Here is an 11,286-nt window from a genome sequence, read left to right as displayed (position 1 = left end):
TTCTAAAGCGCATTCTTTTGGAAGAGCTATCTTTCCTCCAAAAACACTACAAAGTCTTGCCCATCGAGCACGCCAACCCTTTGAACGAAGCTTCAACAAAAGCTTTCGGCTGGAAAAGTACCGCAAGTGCAGGAATCCTGAGATATGGAACAAGCAAACGTCTGTCTCCCGCCATCTAATGCTTTACAGATGAAATACCACGGCCTGGATTCAATCCGTTCGGAGCGCGTTCACCCTCAATTACCATCGAGTTGACGCACTTCAGTAGGGAATTACAAAGACGTTAACTCCGAACCGACTGAGGCCGAGGCCAAAATCACATTGATTATGAAGTAGTAAGGGGGAGTTCAAGGCAACTGTGACTCAAGAAGAACAATTAAAACTGACGGAACAGCTGATTGTTTTCACTCTTACCAAAATATCTTAACCTTCATCTTCATCTTCCTTGTCATATAATTTTTGCCTACCTGAGACAGACGGGAAGGACTTCTTAAAACAACAACACACAAGAAAACAAGAAAAGGAACAAAACACCTATGGCTGGGCCCAGATATTGTGCTGCAGGGCGGTCAGCATGCAGGTGTCAAACACCAGACTGAAAACCTCTACGATTGGTTTCACCAGCAGAGGTGCGTCTACTTCCAGGTTGAGAAAATCCAGCGGGATCTGCGTCCCAAACACGTTGTTTCCACCAATCCTCATTTCTGAATAACAATTACATATTGAGGAACAATGAGGAAGTGTCGTAACTGCTGTGGATCAGTCCTGTCCCTTGGCTAGAAGACTAATCTCCCTATAAAAAGGTCAACGTGAACGTGGGATTTCGTCGTTGCAGAAGCCAAGAAGGATCAATTGATAGTTTGAGGTAACTCCACACTTTCTAGGGGGAAACCAACAAACAGACAAAGCGAGAGAATGAACAACTCACTGTACAACTTGTAAGCTAGCTGTATAAAAGCCCCTCTCTACCATTCACTCAATTAGCTACTAAACCAATACCCAACTATACTTTCCTAGTTATAAGCAGGATATATAGATATAGATATAAATATAGAGCTAATACTGATTAAACACAGCACATATAAAGGATTAAATTCACACTACAAGAATAAACAAAAACAAAATCAAAAAGCAATGAAAGAAAAAAAAAAACTATGTAAAATGAGAAGGGCCCATTTAGTGAAAGATCACCAAGCACAGGGTTAGAGAGGGGGTTTGCGTCTACATGCCCGCGCTGAAACTCTGCATCTCACGGTGGAAGTGCTGAGTGGGTTCGTTCAGGACCAAGCTGTTGTCTATGGAGGCATGCCAGACGCGGCCCAAGCCCAGGGACACCTCCTTGACTAGGTTGTGGACGGGGTCGCCCTCGATGTGCACCGACTGGTCCGGGTCAAAGTCGATGCTCTCTTCGGACACCTCCAGGACTTTGAGGTTGGACCCACGCAGGCGAGAGATGGCCACCAGGTTGTGCGACCACACAGTGTAGCCTGTGGAGCGAGAGAAATGATTTAACCCAGAGAACAAGTATGGTAAAACAACTTTATTGACTCACTGATTCTTGAGACATGGGAAAAAACCCACAAAGTAATATTTTTATTCAAATTAATTAATCATTAGTACTGAAAATACTGTCAGATACAAAAACATATTGCAAATCTAGTATTCAGACTGATGAATGAATAAATTGAGATTACAGGATGATTTCAAATTTCAGCTTGAATTCAAGACAGAAAATCTGACATAGTAGATGGCTTACAGTCACGACAAAATACTAGTATGCTGCTTAGAATGTTTTAAATCCAGGAGCATTTTATTAACCTGCTGTTATTGGCTACTAATGTCACTGATTTAAAAGGAGAGACATTATCTATTAAAAAAAAACAGTTATGAAAAAGGTTATGGAGCCGAAACATAATAGAATTTTTATTTATTTATTTTTTTTTTAGCTCATTAAATATACATAATAAACACACAATTATTTTTCCCAGACATACATTAAATAAAATATGAATAAAAACATATGTAACGATAGATAGATTTTATGTATATTTTTAATTAATTTTGGCATAAAGGTTTATGTATGGGGAAATGTTCAATTTTGTAATTGTATTAGGCTTTTTGTAAATGCTTTGGCAAGGATGAAAAAATACATTTAAAAATGAAACAAAATCACACAGTAAATAAAAACCACATGATAAATAACAGCAGCAACAACAACAACTTCCCAAATAGACGTATATTACCTTTCAGATATATTAATTTTTTAAATAATATTAACTTAAACCCGTTTCTGAATAAAAACGTTTTCTGGCAGTATTATAAAAAAAATTACAGTCCGTTTTGTCCCATCTCTCAAATCAGTGAATTATCAACATCAAGTGAAAAGTTTAAAATCTCCACTTACCATGGATGATCAGGACAGCGAGGTGCACACAGCGCCAGGCGAGGAGAACCAGTGGGTCCTCGTTGCGGTTGACGCTGAGGTCTGGGAATCCAGCGTCATCTCTCATCAAGATGAAATGGCTCAGGGTTTTGTGGTACTGCTGTGAGATGAGCTCCACGACACCATCCGTCACCAGCGTGCTGTAGCTGTCCAAATGGATCCGCTCCAGGGGCACGCTGGGCTTCAGCACACGCAGAAGGTCCTGGCTGCACACATCCATCGCCATGATGTAGACGCGGAGGTTGGTGCTGCGACGGACCAGGGCTTTCCAATCGTCCTCGGTGGCGGTACCATCCAAAGGCTTGACGTCCAAAGCAGTGCCGTTGAGCAAGAGGGAGAGGCGGTGGAGGGGCGCTCGGTCACCGCCAGCGAGGAGACAGCACATGTCTGAGGTGAAATCGCAGAAGTCTAGAGACAGAGACTGCAGGTTAGTGAGCCTTTCCAGTTCGATGGTGGAAATCAGGCTGGGCAGCTGGCTGTCGATCAGACTGAGGTGCTCGAGGGAGCTGGTGCTGGGGTTGGAGAGAGAGGCCAGAGAGCAGGGGGTCACCACACCGAGCATGAACGCAGACGACAACCACTTCAACTGCCTGCTGTTGGACAGGATCTCTTCGAAGAGCTGCTGCATCCTAGAACAACAGGATAAACAACAACACATTAGAAATGGTTATAATTCATTTTTAAAGTTAAATAAACTAAGGCAGCACAATGAGACATGACATTCACTGCCATTCAGAAGTATGGGGGCAGTCTTTTTTTTTTTTTTTTAAAGAAACTAATTTTTCTCTTCAGAAAGGATGCACTAAATTGATCAGAAAATCACAGTAAAGACTATTACAAGCCACCAAAATAATAAAAATAAATCAAATACAAACTGTTCTATTAAACTTCTTAATCCTGAAAAACCAAAAATATTAAGACTGTTTGGCACCAAAATAAGACAGAGCATTCACTGCCATTCAGAAGTATGGGGGGAGTCTTTTTTTTTTTTTTTTTTTTAAAGAAACTAATTTTTCTCTTCAGAAAGGATGCACTAAATTGATCAGAAAATCACAGTAAAGACTATTACAAGCCACCAAAATAATAAAAATAAATCAAATACAAACTGTTCTATTAAACTTCTTAATCCTGAAAAACCAAAAATATTAAGACTGTTTTCAACATTGATGAAAATAAGAAATGTTTCCTGACAATCAAATCAGCGTATCTGAATAATTTCTGATGGATCATGTGACACTGAAGACTAGTTATGGCTGCTAAAAATTCAGCTTTGCTGGAATACAATAAATCATTTAAATAAAATAATTTATTAAAACAGAAAAGTCATTTTAAATTGTAATAACATTTTACAGTATGACTGTTTTTAACTGTATTTTTTATCTAAATAAATCCAGCCTTGGTGAGCATAAGACACTTCTTCCAAAAACAACAACAATAAATAAATAATAATAATAAACAACAACAACAAACTTATCCCAAACCTTTGAATGACAGCATAATTAAAGATGAAGTGCTAAATGCTCCAATGCAACTACTAGTATCAGAAAACTAAAGTCTGAATTAAACAATGTAGAATTGACATGTAACATATTACAGTTTTTAAAAAATATTTATTGTTTCCAACAGCAATACTATTTTTAAACAGTAGGAAGTATATGGTATATACACATATTCAAATCTGAACACAGCCCAAAACAAATGTTTGTTTTTTAATGCTATGCTAGCTTCTGTGGCTATTTCCATGGCAAGAAAATGTTATGGTAAAACTATGCATCAGGTTTTTACAATTTAAAAAATTCAACAACTGTATTTCGCTAAGAGTTAACTTTCGAAAGTGTTAACTGATTTTTTTTTTTTTTTAAAGTTAAAACAAGCACAATCTAATAAAACATGCTTCATGGATCTGCCTTATACCTAGAACTAACAAGATAGTCAGAATATTTGCAAAGCCAGCTTCCTTGATTAGATTTTCCCCATTGAGTGTGCCATTTCAGAATAAGATTGCAATCAGTTTACATGAGTGGAAGGTAGCTTTAAAACATACTCTTTCATTTTCTTGCCCCCTTGGTCGACCTGGCTGAGGTAAGAGCTGTCCAAAATGCCATCATCCTGAAGAATGCATGTGTCCCCATAGAGACTCAGCTTCTGGAGATTTCTATAGAGGAAAAAAAAAGTAGTAGTATGAGTCTCGTGTCTTGCAAATGTAAACAAGCTAGAGCAAACAAACTGATAGATATCAGATATTCCATTTTCTTTTCCATGTTCCTGTGGCTCAGTGGTAGAGCATTGCGTTAGCAGCGCAAAAGGTCATGGGTTCAATTCCCAGGGAACACGCATACTGGTAAATAATGTATAGCTTGAATGCACTGTAAGTCGCTTTGGATTAAAGCGTCTGCTAAATGCATAGATTATTATTATTAAATTACATGAGAACAGTGTACAATGTAAAATGAACCATATTGAATGACCACCAAATATAAATAAACCATCACAACATGAAAACAAACAAGGAGGAACCGGTTTCATTCATTACGATACCAAACTAGAATTCACAACACAAAAACATTGCTCCTGAAACTTTGAGATCAACAGATATTGTCTTTTTATGACCAATACAAGCTATAGCTCTTATATCAAAGTGTCGGATACAAAGAATCAACCAATTAATTTGAAGTAAATTCTCAAACTCTCACTACACCAAAGAACCTATATTCAGCTCGTTTTCCTTTTGTTTGCACATTTTAAACTAAAGCCTGTTGTTTTAAAGGCAATTGCTGGGCTATGAGTCCTTCTAGTGCTTTTCTATTGTGCATAAACCGTTCAAATCAGCATCAGGAAACATCATGAAACACAAAGCCAGTCTTGTTTAAACATTGTTTTGTACGATCCAAAAGATTCTGTTAGAATGTTAACAAAGCAGTAAGGCTTGTGGGAGTTCAGACAGCAGTTTTAACATGCTACTTAGAACTAACTAGCATTTATTTTATGTTAAAGTGCTTATTCTTTCCAAGTAAGTGTAGTTACAAAAAGTAACTAGAATGTTTTTCAATTTCACTAGCAAATATTCATTACATACAAGTACGGTTTGTTACTAGTCACCATGTATTGTCCCAATACAATTGTTACTGGTAATTATTACAAATTGCATAATTTGCCATCAAATTCAAGATGTACGCTTTAGATCAGAATGTATTATACTTGTTTTATTTCACTTTTACTAATAATTATTTTATTTATTAGGTATTTGTTTTTTTAGTTACTACTCAAATACATTACAGTTCACCCAGTAGTAACTGAATATATACGATACTAAAAAATTATAAATAAATACTATATAGGTAGATACAGATCTTAGTTATTTTTGTATATATTTAATGGTACAAATGTAATATTAATAGCTATAAAATAGCTAAATATATTTATTTTCTTTCAGTTTGAGTACATTTCAAGTCACTTTTTCGTTACATTTATTGTACTGTTACCAGCAATATTTTGTAATCTTAGTAGTCATTACATTTTTTAATTTACCTATAAATTAGCTATTCTAACTAATCACTGCATGTGACGAGTAGGAAATTATAAGCAGACAAAAAAAGTCACTAGTAACAATGTATTAAAACCTAATAACAACAATTTACTAGTGTTTACTTAAGTACTAGCAACCATTAGACGTTATTAGAAGTTAATCAGATAAAGCTGAACAATTTCAATACAGACCAGATGAACTCTCGACGGCTTCCACTCCGTGCTGCAGCGGGCTTAAACATCCGTCCAGCGGGGCGAACTCCAGCTGCAGCTCCCGCACGAACGAGCCGAACTTGCGCATGAGGAACTCTAACCGCGGGGTTTGTTCCGGTCCAGATCCGCCGCCGTTGGTTCCGCCACCGACGCGCAGCTTGAGCTCCGTCCACAGCGCAGGGTAGAAGAGACACTCCCTCCAGCGAGAGCATACGGCCGAGGCCCGGAGCTTGTCACGGTCTGACAGGAAGGAGAATATGTGAACGATAAGCTCGCTGGGTAACGCCAAGGCTCCGACGCTACTGCACAGAGCCATGGCAAGAGGCTGGAAAGATGCAATGAAGATTAAAAAACCGTAACCGTTACACAACTCCGCGCCTCTCCTCTCCGCTCCGCGCTGAGTAAAAACAAACAACTGCGCGATGAGCTTTGCCTTCAATACTACTGGATTAGTCCACTTTCGCTTTCCTCATAGGGGCGGAAAGAGATTTATTAGGAGATAATGAGCACGTGCTGAGCGAAAATGAGATGTAAATATATTATGATGAAATATACATATTAGTAGACACAACTAGTGTCTGGTAATATTAGTTTAACTGTTTATTTCGTGTAATGCATTTTTAGTCAACTGGGTGGTTGCAGTGGTTCCTTCCGAAAATGCCTTATTTTTGCCATACAACGAGTGGCCGAAGGAGGGTGCAAGAATTTTCCTTTTAACCACAGCACCCATTTCTGATCTCTTTTATCATTGGAATCAAATAGCCATGTGCACATGGTAATATGGGGAAAGAATACAATTTACATTCTAACCCTTAATGGGAAATATTATATACATACATCAATATATAGGTCAGCTGTACCAAATGGTAGGCTATTTCCCCCTGATTTAAAGATTTAATGATTGTTTAATTTTTAAATGCAAGATGAAAAGTTATACTGGAATTGTAAGGACTTTTTTCCCCATGTATTTCACTGTTGGAATTGCAATTTTAAAAATACTAGAAAATAACTTTTAGAGGCCTGAAAAGAATGCAAAAAATGGCATAAATGGAGATTTCTAGTTAGGACTCCAAAGATAACTTTAGCTGTGAAGCACAGGGGTTTTCCATCAATCTGATGCCAGGGCCCCCTAAAAATGATGACCCCTGCCCCTTCCTAATATACAAAGACTGCTAAATATTTTTACTGTATTAAGACTATGCGGTGTGATTAAAAAGTGAGATTATTAAAATAATAATAATAAACATGTAAACCATTGGTTGTGTGATGTGATTGTGTTTAAAGACAAAAGAAATAATGAAAATAGTATAATTCTAAAATAGTGCTGTCAAACGATTAATCACATCCAAAAGAAAAGTTTGTGTTTACATAATATGTGTGTGTACTGTGTATATTTATTATGTATATATAAATACACGTAAATGCATGTATTTATTTAAGAACAATATGTTATGTTTATATATAAAACATGTTTAAATATAATATAAATTATATGAACATAAATATATAAATATATATGCAAATATATGTAAATATTTTCAAAATATATATTGTATGTGTTATTTTGGATACGATTAATCATATGACAGCACTATTCTAAAATAATCCACAAAATATTAACTTTGTAAACAGTGTATATTTTACACACTCCTGCTTACTGAATTCAGTTTCAGTTACACTTTTAAAAAAACGTATTAAATATGTAACAAAATGCATAATAGAAATACACATAAAAACATGAGAAGGCCTGAGTAAGGTGGTGCTAGTTCTCATTTATTAGTCATTTCAAAAACATTACTGACAAGTTTTACTGGGAGTGCAGACAACACTAACCCATTCTTTTTTGATTGAACTTGATCTGGGCGAGGAAAGAGAAATCAATCTTGGTAATTATTTTGTGTGAAATTATAATCTTGTTAAAGGTTAATCATGCTGAACAAAATGAGTCTAATTTTTGCACAAATAATCGGACTTTTAAGGAGTTATGAATTAGACTATTATGTTATTAATAACACATTGAAAGATGAAAGTATGAAAATATTTCAATTAAAGGGTTAAAGAAGAAACGAAGCAGTGGCATGTAGTGATGCCTAAAACATGAAATTACAGCACAACTAAAGCTGATTTTGTTGTGAATACTCCAGAAGAGGCTACACTCTATATACATTCTTACACCCATCATTTTTTAGAGTGTACAGTAGGTTTATATAGAGATAGATATGGAATAATATTTAAGCTTTTTCATAATTATTGTACTACTAAAACTACAAAATGAGAGGACCTCACGTGCTTGAAACTACATTGAAACAAACTGAAATCCATTTGCAAACTTTAAGTCAGACCTCTGCATCAGCTCACATTCAACAGACTAGAGTCAGCTTGAATACAAAATAACTTTCAATATGCAGTTGTATAGATCTTTTAGATGTCTTTTGTAAAATTGTCAGCGTTTTAACGTTTTAATTACGTTTTCTATTCTAATAATCATTTTTTTCCCCCGCCATGTTGACTGGTGTATTTTTAAATCTTTTTTTTTTTTATTGCAAGTATAAACACTTAACTTCAACAATTAATGTAACATTGGATGACATTATGAATACAGAAATTATATAGGAAGACAAAGAAGAAAAATAAATAAATAAGAATACATAGATAAAACAAAAAATACAGAGGTAGTAAATCAAAATTATGTACCATTCAGGAGATCATTATACATTTTCACTATTCTAATAATCTATTTAAGTAGAACTTGTTTACATGGGACGTCACTTCCTGGTTGACGCTGCGGAAGAGCTCGAAGAAAGCAACAGAAAGGACAGAAGAAGACATGGCTGAAGTGTCACTGTACCTCACCAACGTTAACGTGTCTCTGGGGCAAACTATGGACCCAGAAAAGGTAAAGTCATTTTAATATATAATAAGTGAGGTTATGGAATTACATACTTTGTTTTTGTTGTAGACAACAGTCGAGATATATGATTCTACTTCCTTGTTCGTAACATCTTAGTATAGCGATTAAACTAGTTTGATATTAATACACATAATGTAAGATATAAATATGTAATTTATATAATATTAATGATATATAATAATGTGATTTATTTGAAGTCTATTTATCTCATTTAATATACGCAATGATAGTGTAATATAATATTAAGATCATATAATGTAGTTTATATAGGCCTCTCTGTAACAGTGTGTAATGTTCTTGGTAAATTAAATTTAAATGTATACATTTATCTGCTGCTTTAGAGTTCTACGGTGGTGAAGGAGTTTGAAAATGTGGAACTTGGAGATCTGGGCAAAAAGAAGCCAAGGATTCCTCGCAGAACAATCTACTTTGCCTCTGGTGAAACCATGGAGGAGTACAGTACAGATGAAGAGGAGGAAGAAGAACCAGAGAAAGCGAAAACTTTAAGTACAGTGGATACGGTGAGTTGCATCAAATCGTTAAAGGTCCCATATTGTCAAAACTGAAATTTCCCGGCTTTTTTCATGATAACTGAGGTCTAGGTGCTATGTAACTACCATATAAGTTTCAAAACACTCAGTCCACAGTAAAATGCACACAGCCTGCATAAAGTAGCTGTGATTTTTCACGAACCGCTGTGACTTCCGTAAAAAGTTGACGTCAGAACTACACAGTCACCGCCTTCAGTCACCACCCCGAGCACCGCCCACCGTCCCACTCTCCTTTTGCCAAACCCCCAGACAACATCACGTCCATGCTATTGCTGAGCAACAACACGGAAACATGTAGAAAAGGTTCACTTTAACCACGAAACCAGATCGGCCGACCTGTAACGTTACACTCTCACTCAAAGGATGGACGATCTGACAGGATTGTTACTATGAGGTGGATCACATCTAACGTGTATAGTAAAGACAAACTCACCGTGTCTATCTAGTCATGATGAAGATTTATAACTAGAGTCAGCTTGAATACAAAATAACTTTCAATATGCAGTTGTATAGATCTTTTAGATGTCTTTTGTAAAATTGTCAGCGTTTTAACGTTTTAATTACGTTTTCTATTCTAATAATCCATTTTTTTCCCCCGCCATGTTGACTGGTGTATTTTTAAATCTTTTTTTTTATTATTGCAAGTATAAACACTTAACTTCAACAATTAATGTAACATTGGATGACATTATGAATACAGAAATTATATAGGAAGACAAAGAAGAAAAATAAATAAATAAGAATACATAGATAAAACAAAAAATACAGAGGTAGTAAATCAAAATTATGTACCATTCAGGAGATCATTATACATTTTCACTATTCTAATAATCTATTTAAGTAGAACTTGTTTACATGGGACGTCACTTCCTGGTTGACGCTGCGGAAGAGCTCGAAGAAAGCAACAGAAAGGACAGAAGAAGACATGGCTGAAGTGTCACTGTACCTCACAAACGTTAACGTGTCTCTGGGGCAAACTATGGACCCAGAAAAGGTAAAGTCATTTTAATATATAATAAGTGAGGTTATGGAATTACATACTTTGTTTTTGTTGTAGACAACAGTCGAGATATATGATTCTACTTCCTTGTTCGTAACATCTTAGTATAGCGATTAAACTAGTTTGATATTAATACACATAATGTAAGATATAAATATGTAATTTATATAATATTAATGATATATAATAATGTGATTTATTTGAAGTCTATTTATCTCATTTAATATACGCAATGATAGTGTAATATAATATTAAGATCATATAATGTAGTTTATATAGGCCTCTCTGTAACAGTGTGTAATGTTCTTGGTAAATTAAATTTAAATGTATACATTTATCTGCTGCTTTAGAGTTCTACGGTGGTGAAGGAGTTTGAAAATGTGGAACTTGGAGATCTGGGCAAAAAGAAGCCAAGGATTCCTCGCAGAACAATCTACTTTGCCTCTGGTGAAACCATGGAGGAGTACAGTACAGATGAAGAGGAGGAAGAAGAACCAGAGAAAGCGAAAACTTTAAGTACAGTGGATACGGTGAGTTGCATCAAATCGTTAAAGGTCCCATATTGTCAAAACTGAAATTTCCCGGCTTTTTTCATGATAACTGAGGTCTAGGTGCTATGTAACTACCATATAAGTTTCAAAAC

At 35.7% G+C, this 11,286-nt stretch overlaps 3 protein-coding genes across 3 annotated transcripts in view; 2 read left to right on the top strand and 1 right to left on the bottom strand.

Annotated features, from left to right (window-relative positions):
• LOC107586660 (F-box only protein 33) lies at positions 1-8,993 on the bottom strand. The gene is made up of 5 exons (XM_016274112.1): positions 8,939-8,993; positions 6,157-6,649; positions 4,488-4,655; positions 2,405-3,072; positions 1-1,487 (listed from the first exon to the last, which is right to left on the bottom strand). Exons 2-5 carry the CDS (start codon positions 6,495-6,497, stop codon positions 1,222-1,224), a joined length of 1,443 nt encoding a protein of 480 aa, XP_016129598.1. The 5' UTR covers positions 6,498-6,649; positions 8,939-8,993; the 3' UTR covers positions 1-1,221.
• Positions 8,992-9,661, top strand: LOC107586615 (protein FAM177A1-like). The gene is made up of 2 exons (XM_016274066.1): positions 8,992-9,077; positions 9,434-9,661. The coding sequence occupies exons 1-2, from the start codon at positions 9,009-9,011 to the stop codon at positions 9,656-9,658; spliced, it is 294 nt and encodes a 97-aa protein (XP_016129552.1). The 5' UTR covers positions 8,992-9,008; the 3' UTR covers positions 9,659-9,661.
• Positions 9,662-10,523: 862 nt separating this feature from the next.
• Positions 10,524-11,286, top strand: part of LOC107586614 (protein FAM177A1-like) — a 2,275-nt gene continuing 1,512 nt past the window's right edge. Inside the window, exons 1-2 of the mRNA XM_016274065.1 lie at positions 10,524-10,637; positions 10,994-11,173. Of these exons, the coding sequence (XP_016129551.1) occupies positions 10,569-10,637; positions 10,994-11,173 (249 nt within the window). The 5' untranslated portion in view covers positions 10,524-10,568. The remainder of the gene's footprint in view (positions 10,638-10,993; positions 11,174-11,286) is intronic.

This window comes from Sinocyclocheilus grahami, unplaced genomic scaffold (assembly GCF_001515645.1).
Source record: "Sinocyclocheilus grahami isolate Dianchi unplaced genomic scaffold, SAMN03320097.WGS_v1.1 scaffold84.1, whole genome shotgun sequence".
NCBI lineage: Eukaryota > Metazoa > Chordata > Actinopteri > Cypriniformes > Cyprinidae > Sinocyclocheilus > Sinocyclocheilus grahami.
Note: the sequence above shows the minus strand (reverse complement) of the source record. Positions and strands in the feature narration are given on the sequence as shown.

Excerpts from the sequence above, each read along its gene's own strand:
- LOC107586660 (XM_016274112.1), bottom strand. The coding sequence starts at position 6,497 with ATGGCTCTGTGCAGTAGCGTCGGAGCCTTGGCGTTACCCAGCGAGCTT. Across the intron at positions 4,656-6,156 it reads GTCGAGAGTTCATCTGGTCT|CTTGTTTACATTTGCAAGAC; the intron begins GTATTGAAATTG and ends TGTTTGCTCTAG. Across the intron at positions 1,488-2,404 it reads CGCTGTCCTGATCATCCATG|GCTACACTGTGTGGTCGCAC; the intron begins GTAAGTGGAGAT and ends CTCGCTCCACAG.
- LOC107586615 (XM_016274066.1), top strand. The coding sequence starts at position 9,009 with ATGGCTGAAGTGTCACTGTACCTCACCAACGTTAACGTGTCTCTGGGG. Across the intron at positions 9,078-9,433 it reads AAACTATGGACCCAGAAAAG|AGTTCTACGGTGGTGAAGGA; the intron begins GTAAAGTCATTT and ends CTGCTGCTTTAG.